Source organism: Protopterus annectens, chromosome 13.part0, assembly GCF_019279795.1.
Source record: "Protopterus annectens isolate FY-2018-M chromosome 13.part0, PAN1.0, whole genome shotgun sequence".
In the NCBI taxonomy this organism is placed as follows: Eukaryota; Metazoa; Chordata; order Ceratodontiformes; family Protopteridae; genus Protopterus; species Protopterus annectens.
In genome coordinates this window covers 2,512,899-2,538,055 of record NC_056747.1, presented here as the reverse complement: position 1 = coordinate 2,538,055, position 25,157 = coordinate 2,512,899, and the positions used below count along the sequence as shown (strand labels likewise).

At 44.0% G+C, this 25,157-nt stretch overlaps 1 protein-coding gene and 1 long non-coding RNA gene across 2 annotated transcripts in view; one reads left to right on the top strand and one right to left on the bottom strand.

Annotated features, from left to right (window-relative positions):
* Window positions 1-18,777, top strand: part of LOC122788425 — a 76,423-nt gene extending 57,646 nt beyond the window's left edge. The window contains exon 3 of the long non-coding RNA XR_006362659.1: window positions 18,716-18,777. This is a non-coding gene — a long non-coding RNA (uncharacterized LOC122788425). The remainder of the gene's footprint in view (window positions 1-18,715) is intronic.
* Window positions 1-25,157, bottom strand: part of AP3D1 (adaptor related protein complex 3 subunit delta 1) — a 3,080,434-nt gene that overhangs the window by 2,333,938 nt on the left and 721,339 nt on the right. The window contains exon 12 of the mRNA XM_044055492.1: window positions 20,487-20,493. Within this exon, the coding sequence (XP_043911427.1) occupies window positions 20,487-20,493 (7 nt within the window). The remainder of the gene's footprint in view (window positions 1-20,486; window positions 20,494-25,157) is intronic.

The window sequence follows — 25,157 nt, the reverse complement described above, 5'->3', positions numbered from 1 at the left end:
AGCACAATTACAAGACTGTTCATCAAAACCTGCAAACATTGCATCTGACAGCCTGGAGGCTACCATAACTTCTTCCGATATCTCTCTTTCCAAAGAAGTTCAAGAGATTTTACTGGAAGCACGCAGACCTTCCACCAGAAAGACGTATTCAGCTAAGTGGAAGAGATTCATCATCTGGAATGCCAACAAGGGTCAGGATACAACAGTATTGAGCATACCTCAGATATTAGAATACTTGGCAGAATTGTTTCATACTGGCCTCTCATATTCTTCCATAAAGATCCACGCTTCAGCAATCTCAGCAAAATACAATTGTGATCCACCTGTGTTCTCACACCCCATGCTAAGACAGTTCCTAAGAGGGATAAAGAATATCAAACCTCCCAGAAAACCACCAGTACCTACATGGGACCTTAATTTCGTCTTGGAAAAATTAACTCTTCCCCCCTTTGAACCAGCACCATCTTCAGAAATGCAATTTCTTTCCTGGAAAACGGTTTTCCTATTGGCAGTAACATCAGCAAGAAGAGTCTCGGAGATACAGGCACTCATGGCAGTACCTCCCTTTCTCATTTTTCATCAGGACAGAGTCTCTCTAAGGACCAATCCTTCTTTCATGCCAAAAGTAATTTCCAGGGTATCTCTTAATCAAGCTATTCACCTGCCTACATTCTTCCCCAATCCTCAAAACAAGGGGGAAAAGCTGCTGCGTACTTTGGACATAAACAGACAACTACGCTACTACTTGGACAGAACGAAGACCACCAGAAAGTCTGACCAGCTGTTCGTAGCCTATGCTGCTGGAGTTCAAGGAAAAGCAATCTCCAAGCAAACAGTTTCAAAATGGATTGGACACTGCATCAGATTCTGCTATTCCTTTCATGGAAAAGGTGTGCCAGCCAGTATTAGGCCACACTCCACCAGAGCTATAGCCACATCCACAGCTTTCCTAAGAGGAGTGGCTACAAAGGACATTCTAGAGGCTGCTACATGGAGCTCCGTGCATACATTTACCAAGCACTACAACCTGCCTTTATACTCCAGATCCCGAGCAGGCTTTGCTTCGGCAGTCCTGCAGGGCATTTTAGCTACACCATCCCTTATTTAGTTCCAACCACCCCCAGCTTGGCTATGGTATTCAACCCATATGTTATGACTGCAGTTGCATTCTTGAAGGACATAGTACAGTTTTGTACCTACCATAAATGTAGATGTCCGATAGATATGCAACTGCAGTCGGATTTTCCCTCCCTCCTACCCCTCTGCAACTTTCTTTTTTTTTTTGGGTCCACTACCCCTACTCCTATTAGCTGGTGGTATCTTTTATGGTGTATCTGTTTATTACTGTTGTGAATGTCTGGAATTGTTTATCCATTCACAGAATTTAGCCTTCCTTGGAGGGCACCTGGCATCTGGGGCAAGAAACACTGAAGAAGATGGCGTCGGCCGATGCCTTTATACTCCAGCCGTTGTGACGTCGGAGAGGAGGCGACACCAGCCGACGCCGGACCCAGACTTTGGAATCCGGCCGACCGAGGGCTGCCTGAGGCAGGACAACCCATATGTTATGACTGCAGTTGCATATCTATCGGACATCTACATTTATGGTAGGTACAAAACTGTACTTTTCCCACCCTCCAATCCCCCTTGTCTCTCTCTCTCTCTTCCTCCCTTCCCCTCTACTTTATAGGGAATTTTTGGTATTTACTTTCTACTGGTGGTGGTCTTCCACCATAGCCTAGCTCCCTATTTGGGGGCTCCTGACATTTGGGGCAAGAAAAACTGATGTAATGGTGTCGGCTGCTTGATTTTATACCACTGACAACCTGACATCAGTCCTGGAGCGACAGCAACTGATGCAGAAATGCTAAGCCTCTGGTATTCGGGCCGACTGTGCACTACCCCTGGCAAGATAACCCAAGTGTGATGACTGCAACAGTGAATACACTAGAACATCTACATTTATGTTAAGTGTACACAACTGTACTGTCTTCTGCCTCAGAACAGATTTCACATGGTGGGTGCAAGCTTGCTTCCAGAATCTGGGGCCTCCCCTTCAAAGTCTCCTCTCAGGCTCAAGCCCTAACTACAAATGGCTTGGAGACAGCATGGGCGGCTTACTTCTAGAACCTCCAAACCCAGGGGAAGTGGGATTCCAGATCCAAGGACAGACACATCAACTGGAAGGAACTCATGGCAGTATTAAAGGGGCTATTAGACTTTGAGGAAAAATGGACCCCAGGTGTCCTGTTAATCAAGACAGACCATACCACAGTTATCTGGTACATAGATAGGGAGGGACACATTCTTTACTCCCTGTGCCATCTAGCAATGCAAGTCTGGGAAACAGCTCAGTCTATGGCCTTGCACCTAGTAGCACAGTACCTTTCAGGAGTCCAAAATGCTCTGGCAGACATCTCAGCAGAAACTTGATGGCCCCCCATGAGTGGCATTTGCACCCAAAATTCTTCCAGTCCATAACCCAAACATAGGGAATTCCACAGGTGGATCTCTTTAAATCCAAAGAAATTCTGTAGAAGGAGCAAACTGCAGCTTGGAAAACAGATGTTCCCCTGGACAAAGCTTTTTATTTATGCATTTCCCCCTTACCCCTTCTTCCTTGAGTTCTGCTCAAGGTAAGAGAAGAGGGCCCAAGAGCAATTCTTATAGCCCAAACTGGCCCTGACAGCATTGGTACCCCCTCCTCCTTGTACTTCCCAACCAGAGCCCATGGTTACTTCCTCAGTGAGTAGATCTCCTCACCCAGAATGAGGGAAACATTGTTCACCCCAATCTGCAGACCCTCAACCTTGCATTGTGGATGATCCCACAAAAACACAGTGTTGATAGCCTAAGTAAGCAGGTTCTAGACATCCTGAATGAATCTTAATAGGCTCAGCACCAGAAAATTCTACTCAGCTAAGTGGAAAAAATTCTCTATTTGGTGCAAAGTTCACCACTTACATCCCAAATCTGCAGATGTTTCCAGCATCCTGGAATACCTGACTGGCTTGCCAAACCAGGGACTATCTCATTCCTCCATTAAAATTCATGCATTTGATATTACTAATCCTCGTTCATTCCTTACGCATGGGTAGCTGTTCCGAGCTCGGAACCAAGCTGGCCATTTTCCAAGCTCGCGTCAGCTCCAAACTCTCGAGCTAAACTCTTACCCACAATCCCCCTCTCCCTGTTATCTCAGATTTTGTTTGCTGCATAGCCATTCGGTCGTGTCAAGCTACTTCTCTTGAGCTAAGTACATTCAGTTGTCGTTTAATAGTTTTACAGATTACTTTTCTGTCAGGAAAGTTCATATTTTATTGTCTCTTACCCTATCGCATCTAGCGTTAATACTTTCTTCAGGTTTTTCCTGCCTTTTGTTTACCACTTTTACCGCAAGGTATTTTCTGTTACCATCGTTAGTAATCCCTTTCCTTTTTCTCTCATACCTTCGGGTACTCTCTTGTACCATTGCTGGTACCTTCTCTATTAATTAATTTGCTGTCATGGCAAATAAGAAAAGTAGTCCGAGGTTTAAGCTGTGTTCTGATTGTGGACACAAACTGCCTACTTCTGATGCACACTCTTTGTTTGTGAGCTTCCCATTTGTCTGTTGACCCTCCATGTACTATTTGTGAGAACTTTTCTAATAGAACCTTGTTGGAAAGGAAAAATAAGCTGTTACTGAAGGGACTTCTAAAATCTCCCTTTTCAGAGGCTATTTCTGGGTCTGAGGTCTCAGCCCCTCCTAGAGCCCATAAGAAAACTTTGGATGTTCCTAATCTAAGGCTAACTCTTTGCCTTCATCCCCAGCTGGGGTCTCCCGCCAACCAAAACCTAAAAAGGCTAAAGTTTTGGCTCTGGAGCTTTCTGTCAGCCCCAGCGCTTTCGGTGCCTAGACCCTTGGCACCGAGGCCTTCGGCTCAGTCTTCTCCTGCAACCTTCAATATATCTGCACAGAGGGGCTCCTCGGTTCAAACTATTGCCACTGTATCGGCACTGACCATTCAGTCGGCACAGACCTTGACCGCATCAGCTCCGAGATCTTCCTCAGAACCAACGCCTTTATTGTTGACTCCAGTTTTGTCGGTTCCAGCTTCGGCACCGATCCCTGTGTCTGTGCAGACCATGACCTTGGCACCGATGACAACTTTGGTGCAGACAACAGTAGTCCAGTCTCTCTCGGCACCGTTGTCCTCTGTGTGGTCAGATGAGATGGGCACTGAGTCTGCTTCTTTTGTGGACAGGCCTGTTTCTCCCTCAGTCTCTGTGAGGTCCACTAGAAGCCTTTCTGAACATGATGTGTTGCATCTTGTGGACCAGGCTTTCTTGGCCAGAGGTATCCCACCCCTCAGGAACTATCCTTCCTTGGGAGGTGATCACCCATCTCCAAAGACCCCTTCTTATTCTCCTCCTTCATTGCCTTTGAAGTCCATGGATATAGCACAGTCTTCCCCTTCTGCGGTTCCCTTTATGGATCTCACTAAGGAACCGCAGTTGCCTTCGTGGCAGGAAAGGTTTGCTACGACCCAGGATGTCCGTTGTGATACGCATAGTTTGCTGCCTCACAGCCATCCAGGGACTCCGGGTCGGCAGGTTGAGCCACTTAGGAGAGGGGTGTCCCCTGTCCTAGACATGCACTTTTCTTTGGGTGGACCTGCCTTCCAACTGATGGAGAAGGCTTTCGCTGCTGCTGGCGATTCCGGACTGTCTATACCTCCGCCCTCCTCTGGTGCACTGGTTTCACAAGTGGCACCTAGTGGACACCGGGCGCAGGACATATTCCCTCAAAAATCCCCTTTTCCGCTGTCTTCTCCAGCTTCTTCTGCTGAGGAGGTCCACTGGAAAAGTTTGTGTAAGAGGAAGCACATGGACTCCACATACGAGTCCCTCAACAAAAAGACAGATTTCGATGAGGGGGAAGGATCCCCTTGGTCACCCTCCTGAGGTATCCTTTGGAGATATCCTTGAAATCCTGAAACAGAGAGGTGACTGGCAGTCCTGTAATCCGACCTCTGAGGAATCTGTGTTCCTGCAGGCCTTTCGCGCCCGGCCCCCTACTCCTGGGTTACTCGACCTGCCGATGAACTTGTCCAGCTCATCGTGGAGCGTGCTTGGAAGGGTCCTGATACCGTTGAAGCTATTCCCCGGAGGCCAGGTAAGATCTTGTCCCCTCCTGCTTCGGATCCCCATTGGTCCAAAGGTCTTCCTGTGGATACTTTGGTGGTGGCAGCCGCAACAAAAAAGGATCTGGCAGAAGAAGAAAGCCAGACTTGCCCATCCGCCTAACAGAGTCCTGGGTCCTTGGCAGGATAGGGAAGCACACCTTTGCTTCAGTGACCTTTGCTGTCAGGTCCCTGAATTATATGGCACATTTTACCAGGCTTCAGAGGGATCTGGTTTCTGAGCTCTCTGAAACCTTGGCTGGTGCCGTGTCTGATGAGGTCCGTGACAAAGTGGCCTCTCAGCTGGCCAGCATTGAATCTCTGTCTATCTCCTCTATGCGATTGATATCACACGCATCAGAAGGTGCAGCTAGAGCGGCGGGTTCAGTTGCGGTCTTGGGACGACACGCCTGGATGCGCTTGTGCAACTTCACAGAACCCTTTAAGTCTTTCTATCTTAATGCCCCCATTGAGGCCTCCTCGTTGTTTGGGCCCAAAGTTAAAAGCACACTGGCCAGATGTCAACTGGACGGTAAGACCCTTTCTGCCGTAGGTGTCCGTTATTCTTCCCCTCAACATGCTTTCTCCCGAAACCAAAAGAGTGGGAAGATATGGTTCAAGAAATCTCAGGGTCCTTTCCGTGACACACAGGCCGAGTTCTCCCACAGAGGCAGAGGGGAAAACTCACAGGGAAGACTCTCTTTTTGGGGCAGAGGGGGTCTGCGTAACCAGGGTTCCAGGGATTCTTTCAATGGTCAATCCTACCAGCACTCCTGAAGTGCGGCCCAACTCCTTTCCTCTGGAGGTGGTAGGAGGACGTTTCTCTTTGTACCCTTCTGCCTGTCTAACCATCACCACCGATTCTTGGTTACAAAGGATTATAACCAGATGTTATCATATCCCCTTCGATTTTTGTCCTGCCCCTAAAAAAAATCTTCCCGACTTTCGACCCAGTCAAAGGGAAGAAGTAGCACTAGAGATAGAAAAGCTACTAAGAAAGAGAGTCATCCAAATAGTCCCTCCAGACCAGATAGGATCCGGATTCTACTCAAGACTATTTTTGGTGCCAAAGAAAACCAGGGACTGGAGACCAATTTTGGACCTCAGTGTATTGAACAAGTTTGTGAGAGTACAAATATTCTGGATGGTCACAATATAGTCTATCCTCCCGCTTTTGGAAAAAAATGATTGGATGTGCTGTATAGATCTTCAAGATGCGTACTACCACATAAAGGTGGACAGGCCATCAAGAAGATTTCTACGCTTCCGTGCGGGAGCCAGTCACTACCAGTTCAGAGTACTTCCCTTCGGACTCTCTACAGCCCCCAGAGTGTTCACAAAGTGCATGGCAGTTGTCACAGCTCACTTGCTACTTCAAGGATTCAAGGTGTTTCCTTGCCTACAACAGGAGTTTCGATGGTGGGCACAAGCTTGTCACCTCAACAAGGGACAGCCTTTCACTCAACCCACAGCAGGCAAACACTGACAACAGATGCATCGGATTACGCCTGTGGGAGCACACATGGCAGGAAAATGTATTCAGGGCACGTGGGCCGCAGAACAAAGGCATCTTCACATCAATCAAAAAGAGATACTAGCTGTACAAAATGCGATTATAGCTTTCAAGGACCTGCTGCATCCAGGACAACTACTACTAAAGACAGACAAAACCACAGTTATGTGGTACATAAACAAGCAAGGGAGCACACACTCCTACCCCCTCTGCAGACAAGCCATGACCTTGTGGAACACAGCTCTAAACTACCAAGTTCATCTGCAAGCACAATTCCTGCCAGGAGAGGAAAACACACTGGCAGACCTAAGCAGAAACATCATGGATCCCCACGAATGGGAATTGAACCCACAAATATTCAGAATGATAACACACAAATGGTGGAGCCCGGACATAGATCTGTTTGCTTCCCCAATGAACTGCCAGTTACAGAAATTCTGCACAAGGAGCTACCATCCACAAGTATGGAAAGTGGATGCCCTCTCATTCAGCTGGAAAAAACTACAAGTATCCGCTTTCCCTCCTTTACCTCTCCTTCCAAAGGTACTCATAAAAGCCAGGCAGGAATAGCCAAAGATGATTCTGATTGCACCAGACTGGCCACGCCAGCACTGGTACCCAATCTTCTAAAAACATGCTTCTGGAGCATTTCTCCCCAGGCCTCTGCTGAAAACAGGATCTGTGGAACCTAGTTAGACTTTCCCGGTCAACAAATGTTAAATAAATAAATAAAAAAATTTAAAAAATCCATCAAGATCCACGCCTCAGCTATCTGCTCATTACAGCACGGATCCACCAATTTTTTCTAATCCTTTGCTCAAACAATACCTCAGAGAGGCTAAAAATATAAGACCGCCCCGTAAAGCACCTACACCAATTTGGGACCTCAACATTTGTTTTGGAAAAATTAACTTTACCTCCTTTGAGCCAGCTAACACAGCAGAATTAAAATACATCTCTTGGAAAACTGCTCTGCTACTGGCAATAACATCAGCATGAAGAGTTTCAGAATTACAGGCACTAATGGCAGTGGAACCTTTCCTCATCTTTCACCAGGGCAGGGTGTCTTTAAGAACTAACCCTACGTTTATGCCAAAGGTGGTATCAAGTGTGGCTCTAAACCAAACTATTCACTTGCCAACTTTTTATCCAAAACCACAGAACAAAGGGGAGAGACTACTACATTCTTTGGACATTCACAGACAGTAACGCTTCTACTTGGACAAAACCAAAGCTTTCTGAAAATCTGAGCAATTATTGGTAGCATACGCTGCAGGAGCACAGGGAAAAGCCATTTCAAAGCAGACTATTTCAAAATGGATAGGACACTGTATATGTTTCTGCTATACCCACCATGGGAAACCTCTACCTAGCAGCATTAGATCTCACTCCACCAGGGCAACAGCCACTTCAACTGCCTACCTCAGAGGAGTACCTACCAAGGATATTTTGGAAGCAGCAACATGGAGTTCTGTGCGTACCTTCACCAGACATTACCATTTGCCTTTATACTCCAAATCCAGAGCTAGCTTCGCCACTGCTGTACTGCAGGGCCTTATAGCCACCCCTAATGCCTTATAGATCCAGCCACCCTTCCTCAGCTTTGGGATTCTACCCAAGTGTGATGACTGCAGCAGTGTAACACGATGAACATAGTACAGATTTGTACCTACCATAAATGTAGATGTTCGAGTGTAAACACTGCTGCAGTCCAGGTTACCCTCCCTCCTTCCCCTCTTACTTTCTGGTACTTACCTAGGTCATCTACCCTTTATTACCTATGGGGAATATTTGCAGCTAACTAAAAATGGTTGTTTGCTTTTCTTTTGTATTTTTTACTAGCAATTTGAATTGCCTACCTGTTTGTGGGCACCCGACATCTGAGACAAGAAAAACTGAAGAAAATGGCGTCGGCTGCATCTTATATACCCCTGTCGCACTGATGTCAGGGAGGAGGCGACAGCAACCGATGCCGGACCAAGACTTTGGAACTCCGGCCGACTGGGGAACCGCCTGATGGCAGGATAACCCAAGTGTAATGACTGCAGCAGTGTTTACACTCTAACATCTACATTTGTGGTAGGTACAAAACTGTACTTTCTCGTGTCTCAATTCTCAGTGCTAACTACCAGTTCTTGAGTCTTAGTCCTCGGTGCTAACTGCCAATTCTCAGGCCTTAGTCCTTGGTCCTAACTGCCAGTTCTCAGGTCTTAGTCCTCAGTGCTGCCAGTTCTCAGATCTTAGTCCTCGGTGCTAACTGCCAGATGTTCTTCATGTTTCACTGTTGCAGTCATTATATTTGGGTTATCTGCTTTGCAGTAGCCCTGTCGGCCTGATTAACAAAGTCTTGGGTCGGTTGCTGTTCCTTCTTCCATGACGTCAGGGGTATAAAACATGCAGCCAACACCATTACATCAGTCTTTTTTGCCGTGTGGTGCCCGTAGCAGAAGCAGTTCGCAAGTGCCAGTCAGTCGACTCCTGAAATTTTCGTTTTCAAGTTTCAGAACCGAAGTCTTCGTCTAAAGCTAAGTACCCTGTTGGGGAAACTTTTTCTTGCTCCTTACCGATGTCAGTAAAAGTTAATAATTGCATTACTTGTGGAAAGCAAATACCTCACAAAGATTTTAATTTGTACTGTATTCCTTGCCCTAGGCCCTGACCACAATGTGCCTTGCTGTTGGTTTTGTCCTTACAGCACACTATCCGTCGTCAGTATATTTTCGCTTCTAAATATTCGGTTCTTAGTTTAATTATCCAGAAATGTCCAAAATGAAACAAATAACACGCCCAAACAGAAGAGGATTCACTGAAAAAATGCCCCCTTCAAAACAGTAGCCTTTTGCTAAATTCTTTAATTCACCAACACAAGATTAAGCGCTTTCATCCACAAGGATTTGGACTTCATCAGAATATCAATTAACAGTTAATTACACTATTTATTAGCCATTTTGGCGCCAAAACAATATTCACAAAACATCTTGTATTACCAATTAAATAATAAAGCTATTGTGTACTAAAGTTCATTCACACAATGCATATGAAGAAACCTGATTAAAAGTCCTAACACACTATTTTTTACCATAAATTGATCAACTTAATAAACAAATAAAACTATGCACATGGCAATATAAATATCCTAGATTATATATGCGTTAATCTAATAAATATTGAATAACAAATAAAATTAGTCTCATAAAAACAGTAACTGTGGCTGCATATTTATTCCCAGTGTACTAATTAATGCACAAAACATAGCAATATGTCATATGTCAATGGATTAAACAAAAATAAAAAATATGTAATATATTGCACAGCATCCTGTTTAGATGTCTTCATGCTCAATTTCCCTATATCCGCATCTGTAATATGGGCTTAATAGTGATATAATCATTAAGTCCAGGGAAATTTAAAGCATCTGTCTATAACTGCCATCTACTCTCCCTATATCCTAAAAGGGCTTTAATATTGCCCCCTCGTGGTCCTATTTTGACCTGTTCGAGAATGGCAAATTTAAAAGTGTGATCATTTCCTTTCATCTCAATGTGCATAAAAAGGGCATTGGTTTTGTCTTTTTTATTAATATTATACAAACGGTCATAAATCCTATTCTTGAAACATCTCTCAGTTTTTCCAATGTAATAACATGAACAGGCCATACATTAAGCAATGTATACAACACATTTGGAGTTGCAATTCCCCTGTGCGAATGTAACCCGGGTTCTGTTAATATTGTCCAACACAATCCCTTCAACTTCTAATATACTAGAACATTGTCTGCAACATCCGCATTTCCTAGTGTGTTTTTTAACTTGCGATATGTTAGCCCAACCTTGTTCCAAACTTCTTTTTAAGTTATTACCCATTTTGTAAACAAAGAATGGCGCAGGCCTCACTATATCCTTTATGTCATTATCTGCTAACAAAATGTTCCAATTTTTGGCCATTATCTGTTTAACCTTGTTGGCATAGGGAGAGTGTTCCAAAATGCATACCCTTTGATAGTTACTATCATCATCTACTTTGCACAATGAGATAGTTTCTGACAATGGTTTACCTAAAATAGGGGGATATTTTCTACCCCATTCACTAATGACATACCCACTTACATGATTTAACATATTTATAGGGTACCCTCTCTGTTTAAACAACTTCCATATGTAATCCATTTCTTTAACCATATCTACATACTGAGAGGTCATTTGAGCTGCACGTATACACTGTCCTTTAAAAATGTTCCTCTTCATTTTTCTGGGGTGATTACTCATATATTCGAGTTAACTATTGGAGAAAGTACTCTTCCTGTATATATTAGACTTGAAACAGTTGTTATTACTTGTAATATAAGTATCCAAATATGCTGTCCCATTAGTGTTGCATGTATGTGGAAATCGCAACAATGTAGTTTAATTGTTAATATAGTCCATAAATTCCTCAAATAATTCCAAAGAACCATCCCATAATACAAATATATCATTACAAAAATCTCGAATAATGTATTTTGTATCTATAAAATCTACTATGAAATACCCGAGTAATTTCCCAATCTTATATGACCAGGTTGGCAAACATGGGGGCACATGCTGGCCCCATCGCCACACCCCTCGTCTGCCTGTAGTACTCTCCCTCAAAATATATAAAGTTATTGTCAAGTACTATCGACATCATTTCCATACTTAGAGATACAAAATCCCAATCTAAATTCGTGTTCTGCCTAATGCTGTTGCAGAACCCGTTTAAACCAATTTGTTTGGGAATACATGAAAATAGATCTACATCAGTGGTGATATAATACAAGCCATCTTTCCATACTGCAGGAGTCAGACTACTAAGGAAACCCCACGAGTCCTTTACCGTATGTGGAATGGTACCATAAATATGCTTTAACCATTTATCTGTGGCCACTCCTAGTGGGAATGTTTTAGTTACCTGATATGATTGATGATATGATAGTTACTGTTTTTATGAGATTAATTTTAATGTTTATTCAATTTTTATTAGATTAATGCATATATATTAACTAGGATATTTATATTGCCATGTGCATAGTTTTATTTATTTGTTAAATTTATCAATTTATGATAAAAAAATGTGTTAGGACTTTTAATCAGGTTTCAAACTTCATATGCATTGTGTGAATGAACTTTAGCACCCAATAGCTTTATTATTTAATTGGTAATACAAGATGTTTTGTTTATATTGTTTTGGTGCCAAACTGGCTTATAAATAGTGTAATTAACTGTTAATTGATATTCTGATGAAATCTACATCCTTGTGGATGAAAGCGCTTAATCTTGTGTTGGTGAATTAAAGAATTTAGCAAAAGGCTACTGTTTTGAAGGGTGCATTTTTTCAGTGAATCCTCTTCTGTTCGGGCGTGTTATTTGTTTAATTTTGGACTTACTTGGTTGTTTGCACGCTTAGTGTGTGATTTACTATCTAGAAATGTCGTTGGTTAGCCTTCTGACTACCAGGATTCCGAAAAAACACAAAGATAAGACAGGGCCAGGCCGTCGAGGTCCAAAGCTGCCAATGCTTCTCCTAAGTTAGTCGCCAGTTCGCCGGTACTCAGTGAGGTGCTTTCACAGCCCCTGATACCTGCTACTTCTGACTCACAGGCCTCTACTGAGACCCATTTGGAGTCCGGTATGCCTCGAGATGCTTCAGCTGTGGAACCTGCGGATGTCTTTACCTTGGATGGGTCCGAAGTCGCTGTGCAGGCACCGGCTTCTGAGGGTGTATTCAGGCCTACGGACTTGCATATTAAACCAATGCCTCCTTCATTTAGGCCAAAATCTCGAACCATGCCTAAGAAACCGACACCCAGACCGCATGCTCAGGCCTCTAAACCTACAAAACAAATGAGAAGAATGGCTGAAGATCTTATAACTCTAATCAGCGGAAGCCATCCTCCCCCTCCTAAGAGACCTAGGACTGAAGTTGATTATGAATCTTCTGACCAGGATTCTGATTTTTCTGATTCTTCTGATGATCTGGATTTGGCCTTATCTACTTATGAGGATTCTGATGCAGAGGACTCTATTCCCTCTGCTTTCCCACCTGAAGATTTTTCTTTTGGTGAAATCTTACATACTCGAAGGGAGCATTTCTACTGGGAAAGCCAGGATTACTCTGATTCTAAAAAGAGGTTTAGGGATTTCTTACTCCTGCCTCAGCATAGGCCTTTAGGTATACCTCTTGTACTAGACATTGTTGATGATGCCTTTTTAGAATCTAGTTTGGCCCCTGATTCTTTGCCTCCTGCTCCCTGAAAACCTGGCAGATATTACAGGGTCCCTGAGTCCCACAAGTTCCTTTTTAAAAATCCTATTGTGGATCCAGAGACTATTTCACAGGGATCCAAGGGCATTAAGGCTTCTACTGCTAAAAATCCTACCCCCTCTGATAGAGACTCCAGGGCGCTGGATAGATGGGGTATGAAAGTTTACACTTCTGCAACCTTGGCCATTAGGGCTTTAAACTGCCATTTTCATATGTTAAAATATCAACAACATGTTATTGGATTGCTTAAACAGAAAATGATGTTAATGCCTGACTGTGCTGAAAATAAAGTATTACAGGATTTAATGCATTCTGCTGAACAGGTTGGAAAACATACTTTGCAATGTGGATTTGATTCATTAGAGGCCTCTTGCAGGGCTGCTGTTACTGGGTCTGTGCTCAGAAGGCATGCTTGGCTTAAGGAACAATCTTTACCAGATCATGTTAAAGCTAAATTGTTGGATGCTCACTTAAATCAGGACCACCTGTTTGGCAACAAGGCTGAGGAAGTTCTTAAAAAGATGGAAGATAAAGCTAAATCTATGCAAACTGTTAAAGATTTCTTACATGTTCAGCCTCCTAGATTTAGTAGGCACTGGCCCTTTAAATATTGGTCCTTTCCACCCCCTTCCAGGTCTTCTCAAGCCAAACCCAGACACAGCAGAAACCCCAGGTTTCAGTCCCAAGGGACACACAGTACTAGGCAGTGGGAGATTTCCGCACCCAAACCTGGGAGCAGCAAGACTCCCCCCATGGAAAACTGCCTCAATGACTTGCCTTTAAGACTTCCAAGCACTTCCCAACTGAATGCTCCTTTAGGCGGAAAGATTGGTCTGCAGGCCAAAAACTGGGAACTCATTACCCAGGACAAATGCGTTCTAAATATAGTGTCCCAAGGATACAGATTTCATTTCCACACGTTACCAATACCAAGTGGGTGGCCAGATCTACCCCCAAATCAGTGGGCAGAGTCCCAAAATCAGGTACTCTCTCTTAAACTTGGGGGCTATTCAGCTGGTACCAGAAGAGGAAAAGGGACAAGGTTTCTATTCAGGACTTTTCCTGGTACCCAGAAAAGGCAGTACATGGCGTCCTATCCTGGACCTTTCCATTCTAAACACCTTTCTGGTGATTCCAAAATTCAGAAGGCTGACTCTTCACCAGCTGCTTCCTATGATAGGCAAGGATGCATGGTTGGCAACACTAGACTTAAAAGAAGCATACCTGCACATCCCTATCAGGGAGTCTTGCAGAAGATACCTACGCTTCATAGCAGACTACATGCACTATCAGTTCTCTGCACTGCCCTTTGGCTTATCTACTGCGCCCAGGGTATTCACAAAGTGCCTAGCTCCAGTCATTGCATTTTGCAGGCAAAGAAATATTCAAATATACCCATAGCTGGGCGATTGTCTAATTCAGGCAGAAAGCAAATACATTCTCTTCAGTCACCTGGCCTTTTGTTCAAAGGGTACTGACTTGTCTGGGGTTCACCATAAATGAAAAGAAGTCCCACTTGGTACCCTGTCAACAAATTATATTCCTGGGAGTAAGCTTGAATACAACTTCCCAGATGGCTTTCCTCACGCCAGAGAAACGGATACATTTGACAACTTACTTCAAACAAGTGGCCACAAAAACCCAGCTATCTGCAAGGCAAATACTGCAAGCCTTGGAGTTCATGGCCACATGCAGTCTTCTAATTCCATATGCAAGGCTGCATATGAGGAAACTACAGTGGTATCACAAAGACCTATGGTGTCAACATTCACAGGATCTGGAAGCAAGGATTCCTATCATTTATTTTTATTTTTATTTATTTTACATTTGTTGACCGGGCTGGTCTAGCTGGATACATGTCCTTTTTCAGTAGAGGCCCGGAGAGAAAAGCTCCAATAGAAGAGACGGTACAATACATATACGTGCAGAAGTAAATAGTATTAACATAAAGATACAAAAACAGCTGGCTTTACATACTGTTGAATAACAAGCACAGAGATTATGTAGATAATCTTACATGGTTACATTGTGCAGCTGTGAGGGAAGATTATAAAGTCTGGGATGGTGAAGAGACTTGGGTGTTCTGGGTTCATGCCTTGCCTACGCCTAGAGTTCCTTTGGTGGGCAGAGGCTTGCCACCAAAACAGGGGACTACCATTCACATTACCCCCTGCCAAACAAATCTTAACAACAGATGCATCAGACTATGCATGGGGGGCTCACCTGGCAGGGAAGTGCATTCAGGGCAAATGGAACCCAAATCAAATGCACATCAAAAGGAAATGTTAGCTGTACAGAATGCCCTGACAGCCTTCAAGGACCACATTCTTCCAGGACAACTAATGATAAAGACAGACAACACCACTGTCATGTGGTACATAAGCAAGCAAGGTGGGGGGGTACACATTTGTACCCTCTCTGCAGACTAGCCATGGCATTGTGGAACACAGCCTTGCGCTACCAAGTGAATCTACAAGCTCAATTCCTGCCAGGAAAACTAAATACACTGGCAGACGGACTAAGCAGAAACCTCATGGACCCACACGAATGGAAACTAGAACCAAGGATTTTCAACATGTTGACAAACAAATGGGAGAGTCCAGATATAGACCTGTTTGCCTCCCCCGGAACCATCAACTGGACAAATTTTGCACAAGGATTCCCCACAAGCAAGCTTGGAAAGTGGATGCTCTATCCTTCAGCTGGAAAAACCTGTTAGTTTATGCCTTTCTCCTCTACCTCTGCTCTCCAAGGTACTTCTAAAGATCAAACAGGGCAAGCCAAGGATGATTTTAATTGCACCAGACTGGCCTCGCCAACACTGGTACCCACTCTTGAGCTTTGTGTCACGCTTGGCTCCATGGCACCTGCCTCAGACTCCTTCCCTTTTGTCTCAGCAGGAGAACATGATTCTGCACCCTCAGCTGCAAACCCTGAACCTAGCAGCCTGGCTAATTACCTGATCTCTCCTTTACCATCCCTCAGTAAGTCAGTGATGGATATCATTTTAGAGGCAAGGAGGCCTTGTACTAGAAAATCTTATGCTGCAAAATGGAAAAGATTCTGTGCTTGGAACCAGTCTCAAAGAATGAACGCAGCAGTGCCCAATTTACCTCAGATTCTACATTACTTAACTGAGATGCTTCATAAGGGCTTGTCTTTTTCCTCCATCAAAATTCATGCCTCAGCTATTTCAGCTCATTATAGCACAGAGCCTCCCCTCTTCTCTCACCCACTGCTCAAGCAGTTTTACAGAGGGGCCAGAAATCCAAGGCCACCCAGGAGAGCTCCAACTCCAGCCTGGGATCTTAACTTTGTTTTGGAGAAACTCACTCTTCCTCCCTTCAAGCCAGCTGCTACTGCAGATTTAAAATTTCTTTCCTGGAAAACAGCTTTCCTTTTGGCAATCACTTCTGCAAGAAGAGTATCTGAATTACAGACCCTTATGGCAGTGAAACCTTTCATCATCTTTCTTGCGGACAGGGTGTCCCTCAGAACCAATTCCTCCTTCATGCCCAAGGTGGTATCCAATGTGGCTCTTAATCAGTCCATTCATTTGCCTACCTTTTTTCCTAACCCACAGAACACAGGGGAACGGATAATGCACTCTTTAGATGTGCACAGACAGCTTAGATTCTACTTGGACAGGACTAAACCTCAAAGGAAGTCTGAACAACTACTGGTGGCATTTGTTGCAGGGACAGAGGGGAAAGCTATTTCAAAACAAACCATTTCAAAATGGATAGGCCACTGCATTCATTTCTGCTATAAGCACCATGGAAAACCTATCCCACAGGGCATCAGACCCCATTCAACCAGGGCTGCATCTACCTCTACAGCCTTTCTCAGGGGTGTCCCTACTAGGGACATCATAGAAGCTGCTACCTGGAGTTCTGTTCATACTTTCACCAAACATTATCATTTGCCAATTTTCTTTAAATCCAGGGCTGATTTTGCCACTGCAGTCTTGCAGGGCCTTATAGTTGGTCCTAATTCTATTTAAATTCCTCCTCCCAACCTTAGCTTTGAGAATCTACCCAAATGTAATGACTGCAACAGTGAAACATGAAGAACATAGTACAGTTGTGTACACTTACCATAAATGTAGATGTTCAAGTGTATTCACTGTTGCAGTCCTGGTTACCCTCCCTCCAGCCCCCTTTTCTTCCTTTGGCTATACCTCTACTCTCACTTACTATGCTCTAAAAGCTTTTTGGTGTATTTGCTTTTCTGTTGGAGGTATATCCTTGTATTTATAGATGTAATTGCTTCCCATTGGGGAGGCACCTGACATCTGGGGAAGAAAAACTGATGTAATGGCGTCAGCTGCATGTTTTTTATACCCCTGACAACCTGACGTCATGGAAAAGGGACAGCAACCGATGCAGGACCCAAGACTTTGTTAATCAGGCTGACTGAGGGCTACTGCAAAGCAGATAACCCTAATGTAATGACTGCAACAGTGAATACACTTGAACATCTACATTTATGGTAAGTGTACACAACTGTACTTTCTCAGGTCTTCCCACAGGTCTCACAGCCTTAATCCCTTTGCAGTAGAGGTTTGATCAAGGTTTGATCTAGTAATCGTACGTTTTATACTTTGCCTTGAGGTAAGAGGGCTTATCTGCTGGCCTCGCTGTCTTCATAATCCTTCAACACTTCTCCCTTGTCTAGGGTGCTGACCAGAACTGCATTATTGATGCCATCCAGAATTGAAATTTGAGGAATTCTGGTGGACTCAATTGAAATTTAACAGACATGGGGAGAATGTTGAATGATTTTATGCAGAAATCAAAACAATTCAAAGAACAGCTGTAGAGAGGAACAGATGGTACTACTAGTGTATAGTTAGACTTGTCATGGAATATGGTCCAGGTTTCTATGCATATAATTGGTCAAATAGAATTAAGTTGGAGGAATTTGAAAATATTTTACAAGAAGTATTAGAGGAATGACAATTGTATGATATGAAGAAACTCAAGGAATTAAACTTGTTTTCAGTGTATTATAAATTAAGAGATTTCTTATGGGTTCGTAAGAGGACAGAATGTCTGCTATGGGGACAGAGTCATTAAACAAAGTGAATGTCTGCTATGGGGACAGGGTCATTAAACAAAATTAATGTCTGCTATGGGGACAAGGTCATTAAACAAAATGAATGTCTGCTATGGGGACAGGGTCATTATTCAAAATGAATGTCTGCTATGGGGACATTGTCATTAAACAAAATGAATGTCTGCTATGGGGACATTGTCATTAAACAAAATGAATGTCTGCTATGGGGACATTGTCATTAAACAAAATGAATGTCTGCTATGGGGACAGGGTCATTAAACTAAGTGAATGTCTGCTATGGGGACAGGGTCATTAAACAAAATGAATGTCTGCTATGGGGACAGGGTCATTATTCAAAATGAATGTCTGCTATGGGGACATTGTCATTAAACAAAATGAATGTCTGCTATGGGGACATTGTCATTAAACAAAATGAATGTCTGCTATGGGGACAGGGTCATTAAACTAAGTGAATGTTTGCTATGGGGACAGGGTCATTTGGTCCCTCTTTCCATGAAAGTTGGCCAGTGGAGGTCCTAAGCCACACTGTAAACTTGTTTGTATGAATGATTTGCATCCTTACCAGCCTTGTATTTTCTCTGAAATTGGTAATGGTTGTGACAAGTCTGTGCACATGATATCTGCTTTTCAGAGTTTTTTTAAAAGACATTGTTTTACTTTTTTTTCTTTCTGTCTGTAGCTGTGTGTCCAGAAGTTAAGAATTTTAATAGAAGACTCTGACCAAAATTGTAAGTACTCTGGATTTACTTCACAGTTGAAAAAGTTGTGCTTTTCATCTTGTGCTAACATATTGATGCCTTGAGCCTTCATAAGTCTGTGTGTTGTGACATTTTCCATTTCTTGGACTATCATAACTGTGTGTTCTGAAGTTTTCCCTCTCCAAATTTCTGTGTAAAGTTCTCAGCCATGTTTATGGTTCAGGAAAGGCAGGAAGGGATTTGCGTGGAGGGAGTTGTCTTCATTGCCATCATTTGGCTGAGTGGTTCTTAACTGAGGGCATGACCTTTATCATTCATGAGCCTTTGAAAAGCAATAGAGCTGAAGGGATAAAGCCCTGACTCTGGCCCAGTCAGCTCAGGTTTGGTTATCAGTTTGTGTGCTTTACAGCACAGGCAGGAAGTATAGATGTACTTAGACTGTGGCATGGAGACTTGTGTATGTGCAGTGGATCACACTGGCATGTTGATTTTACTAGGGGAGACTAAAGAGACAACAGCGTGTAGTACTGCCTGGGGGCCGTTGGGGCATCATGCTGATATCAAGCCAATTGCAAAAAGAGGGGCCAGGTCGCACTGATGTCCATTTCACATACTACCTGTGGGGCACTACTGACTTGTGCAGGGGGTGGGAAATTAAAGCAGTATGATGCTGCCGCACTGACATCAAGAGAATCCAGGGGAGTTGAGAAAGTTCAGTATTCCTAGGTGATGAGGAGAGGTCCTGGTGGCAGCTATGTGGAGCAAAAACAGTAAGTGCTAAGTATCCTTGTAGTACTGCAAATAAGGAAAGTCAGTTACTGTAGACAGCAGTAGGGGTCTTAGTGGCTGGAACACAGAGGATCCTTGATGAGTCCTTGATTGAATTCATCTCTTCCACCTGTCAGATTCTGATATATGTTCTGGAAAATCCTATTCTCAGAGATGCACACCGTGATGTCCTCCATCTGTCAGCAGTGCCTGTAGTTGTGCAGTTTGGATTATAGTAGCGACAGTTGCCAGTGAACTCCCTACATTTGTACTCCTTCAGTCTACTGAACGTCATGTAATCATCAAACTACTGAACGTCATGTAATCATCAAACTACTGAACTTCATGTAATCATCAAACTACCGAACTTCATGTAATCATCAAACTACCGAACTTCATGTAATCATCAAACTACCGAACTTCATGTAACCATCAAACTACCGAACTTCATGTAACCATCAAACTACCGAACTTCATGTAATCATCAAACTACCGAACTTCATGTAATCATCAAACTACCGAACTTCATGTAATCATCAAACTACCGAACTTCATGTAATCATCAAACTACTGAACTTCATGTAATCATCAAACTACTGAACTTCATGTAATCATCAAACTACCGACCTTCATGTAATCATCAAACTACCGACCTTCATGTAATCATCAAACTACCGAACTTCATGTAATCATCAAACTACTGAACTTCATGTAATCGTCAAACTACTGACCTTCATGTAATCGTAAAACTACTGACCTTCATGTAATCATCAAATTACTGACCTTCATGTAATCATCAAACTACCGAACGTCATGTAATCATCAAACTACTGACCTTCATGTAACCATCAAACTACCGAACTTCATGTAATCATCAAACTACCGAACTTCATGTAATCATCAAACTACCGACCTTCATGTAATCATCAAACTACTGACCTTCATGTAATCGTCAAACTACTGACCTTCATGTAATCGTCAAACTGCCGAACTTCATGTAATCGTCAAACTACCGAACTTCATGTAATCGTCAAACTACTGACCTTCATGTAATCATCAAACTACTGACCTTCATGTAATCATCAAACTACCGAACTTCATGTAATCATCAAACTACCGAACGTCATGTAATCATCAAACTACCGAACTTCATGTAATCATCAAACTACCGAACTTCATGTAATCATCAAACTACCGAACTTCATGTAATCATCAAACTACTGACCGTCATGTAATCCTCAAACTACTGACCGTCATGTAATCATCAAACTACTGACCGTCATGTAATCATCAAACTACTGACCTTCATGTAATCGTCAAACTACCAAACTTCATGTAATCGTCAAACTACCGAACTTCATGTAATCGTCAAGCTACCGAACTTCATGTAATCGTCAAGCTACCGAACTTCATGTAATCGTCAAGCGACCGAACTTCATGTAATCGTCAAGCGACCGAACTTCATGTAATCGTCAAACTACCGACCTTCATGTAATCATCAAACTACTGACCTTCATGTAATCATCAAACTACTGAATTTCATGTAATCATCAAACTACCAGCTAAGACCCTCAGCAGTGTTACATGCATTGCTTAATTGAAGAACACAACATCAAATGCTGGCACAGTCCCAGGAGTTCAGATCTGCATCTGGACACCAGAGGAAGAAGCTTTTAGCTTACCTCTCTTTAAAAAAGAATACTGTTTTTAAGAACTGTTCTTATAAAAAGTGATGGGAGAATCCTGCGTTTAGACTCCGGCATAGCTCCGGTCATTGTTAAAAGAACTATAGGTCAAAAAGTGGGTCCAGCTCTTCGGGAGATAATTCTGTTCTGAGAACGGCATTACAGTTACGTTTTGTATTTTCTTACCCTTCACTGCTGCGAACCACCCCCCCGGTCACTCAGCACAGTCATTCTCTGGGTCAGCTGGGGAGGCATTATTTGGACAGCCATCAGGTTTGATTCAGAAATTTGTGCAAGACATACATCCCCTGCACACACTCACTTCATGAGATAAGGGGGTAGGCAGTGTGTATGCCCTACAACCCCTGTACACACTCACTTCATGAGATAAGGGAGTGGGCAGTGTGTATGTCATATAATCCCTGTGCACACTCACTCCAAGAGATAAGGGGGTGGGAGAGTGTATGCCTTACAAAACCCTACGCACACTCACTTGGTGAGATAAGGGACTGGGCGGTGCATATGCCGTATAACCCTGTACACACTCACTTTGTGAGATAAGAGGGTGGGCAGTGCGCATGCCCTACAATGCCTGTGCACAGTCACTTAATGAAATAAGAGAGTGGACAGTGCGTATGCCCTACAACCCCTGCGCACACTCACTTTGTGAAATAAGGGGTGGTGAGCAGTGTGTATGCCCTACAACCCCTGCGCACACTCACTCTGTGAGATAAGAAGGTGGGCAGTGCATATGCCCTACAATTCCCTACTCATACTCACTTCATGGGATAAAGGAGTGGGTAGTGTTTATGCCCTACAGCCCCTGCACACACACACATGCACACTTTGTGAGATAAGGGGTGGTGGGCAGTGTGTATGGTCTACAACCCCTATGCGCACACACTTTGTGAGATAAGGGGTGGTGGGCAGTGAGCAGACCCATTGGTTGCCCCTACCTCCCACAAGAGACATTACCACCAAAAAGTCATACCCTTCCATTCATGAGCATTGATCGGGGTTTCCACTAGAGAAATCACAGCACTCCACCTATCATCAGATGTGTGCACCCCTTACCCCAAGAGAAACAAGCAGGCCATGCTTCTTGTTTCCTCTCCCTCACTTTCTGGCCTCTCTAGTGCAGGAGATGCATCGTAGTGCCAGACAGTCTAGATAAGCACTGAGCTTGTTCTTGACTAGGCAGGACGCGAGTCCACCACCTTGTGGTGGGGTTATATTCTGTGGTACAGGTACCAGTTAAGCCAAACAGCCTCATCCTGGGGAATGGCTTCTTACATCATGGAGTCGCAGATTCGGGGAAATATTCTTTTCTAGGAGTTTCTTCCAGGTGTCAGAGGACTGAGCAGTCCTGGTTTGGGACTGCAGTCGGGGTAGTCTTACCCTAGGGGTCATGCATCACCAGGATGTGTGACCTGCTGATCTTGATCATGTGTCCATGAGAAGTGTGGTCTAACGTCTCGCTCAGGTCTCTCTCGCCCTCACAATATTGTCTTTGGCTAGTGCTTGCTCACTTGCAGTATCACACCTGACACCCACCTGACTCACAAGTCCCACTCTCACCTTTGCACAAGGCCTTGGAACACCCATGCCTAGAGGTGATCAGGGCACAGAATCCTCTCTGAGAGACCATAAGCACTGATACGGAGATGAATAATGAGTCTATTGTCCAGCTGTCTCCTGGACGTGACATCCCTTCTTTTGTGTGTACTTGGAGCTAATGTTCTCCAGTATGGACTGGCTGCTTGCCTGTCTCACCTGTATCTGTGGAGGAAGCCCGAGAAGGAGGCAGTCCAAAAGAATTTTCTTCTGGAGTCTTGGAGCCACCCAAACACGGTTTCCCCAGAAAGGTGATGGCACTGGACAAACCTCTGACTTAGTGGAGTGCGTCATTAACTACTCATCTTTGAACTGAATATGTTGTAATCTCTTTGGTACAGCTGAATTAAACTATCTTGGCCCAGGTACTGTAAAAGCTTTAAGCCCTCCCTTATACAGTGACATAGAGGGTCTTACCCATCCAATTTTGGTGGCTTCTAAGGTGATCTTCCATATAACTGCCTGCAGTATTGGCTGTGATAATCCTTTAGCAAAGATCCCAGCCTAAGGAATGTGCCTTTATGCCTCCATAGAGTGCTCTGACTAAGGCTGAAGAGCTCTGACAGCATTGCTAGAATGTGTCTGGAAGGAGCATCGAGACAGTGTCCCATTAACATAGCGGGTGGTGGTATCTGTTTGGGAGAAGCCCAGAGACATGGGGTGATATCTTCTGTCAGCGTGGAGCATCAGAGACAGAGTCCCAAGGACATAGGGTGATGTACTCTGTCATGAAAGAACTCTGGAAGAGAGAGAGAGTCGTGGGAATATATAGTGAAGTCCTTTGTTTGGGAGGAGCTCAGAGACATTGTCTTGAGGACATAGGGTGGTGTCCTATGTCAGGAAGGAACTCGCAGTGTGTGTCCTGTGAACATTGGGTAGTGTCTTCTGTCAGGGAGGAGGAGGAGCTTAGAGACAGCATCTTGTGAACATAAGTTGATGTCCTGTACGAGGGAGGGGCCCAGAGACAACTCTTCAGCAGCATTGAGTGGTGTCCTCTGTCATGGAGCTCAGGGACAGTGTCCTCTTGGAGGAGCCCAGAGATGACATTGTGAGAACATGCGGTGGTGTACTGTGTCAGGAAATATCTCTGAGAGAGAGCCACGGGAATATATGGCAAACTGCTGTGTTAGGGAAGAGCCCAGATATATCGTCCTGTAGAATTATGGTGGTGTCCTCTATCAGGAAGGAACTGAGTGTCCTGTGAACATCGGGTAGTGTCCTCTTTGTGGGAGGAGCTGAGACACCGCATCCCAGTAACATGCGGTTCTGTCCTTTGTCAGTGAAGAGCTCAGAGACAGTGTCCTAGGAACATAAGTTGGTGTTCTTTGTTAGGGAGGAGCTAAGAGACAGTGTCCCAGAATAGGTTGGTGTTTTTTGTTAGTTGGAGCTCAGAGACAGGGTCTTGGGGGCATAGGATGGTGTATCCTCTGCCAGGGACGAGCTTAGAGATGGCATCCTGAGGATGTAGGGTTGTGTAGTTTGTCAGAGATGAGCTTAGAGCCAGTGTCCCAGGACAATAGGTTGGTATCCTTTGTTAGGGAGGAGCTCAGAGTCAGGGTCTTGGGGACATAGAGTGATGGGTCTGCTACAGATGATCGAACCTTTAAAACATCGACTTTCACATGGCCGAGACCATATGATCGACGTTTTAAAAGTTCAAACACATCTGAAAAAAAATAAAACAAAACAAAAAAAAAAGTTCCTGAACGTTTTTGCAGGGGAGCAAGTCCCCCTGCACCCCCCGCACCCCCTGCTATTTAAATGTACCAACTCCGAGATAACACTACAGCGAAGAAAAGGAAAATTTTCCCATTCCGCTCTCTGTGGAGATCTCTGTTAAGACCGAAGTTTTAAAACTTCTTTCCTACGTTCTTGGCCATATGAAAGTCAAAGTTATAAAATTCCGATCATGTGTAGGGGACCCAGGGTGATGTATCCATTCCTCTGTCAGAAGGGAGCTTAGAGACAGCATCCTGGGGGCATAGGGTTGTGTCATCTGTCTGGGTGGAGATCAGAGGCAACTTCCAGGGAACATTAGTTGGTGCCCTCTTTCTTGGAGGAGGTCAGAAACAGTGTCCCCCTGGGGCATTGGAAAGTGTCCTCTTTCATGGAGGAAGTCAGAGACAGCATCCATTGGGACATTGGATGATGTCCTCTTATTGCGAGGAGGTCAGAGGCAGTTTCTCTGGAACATAGTGTGTGGGCTGTATCACAAAGGAGCATATAGACTTTATTCCAGAAACATAGAGTGGTGTCCTTTCTTAGAGGGAAGCTCAGAGACAACATCCCAGGAACATAAGGTGCTGTCCTTTGTCATGGAGTAGCTCAGAGGTAGCATCACAGAAGTATAGGGTGT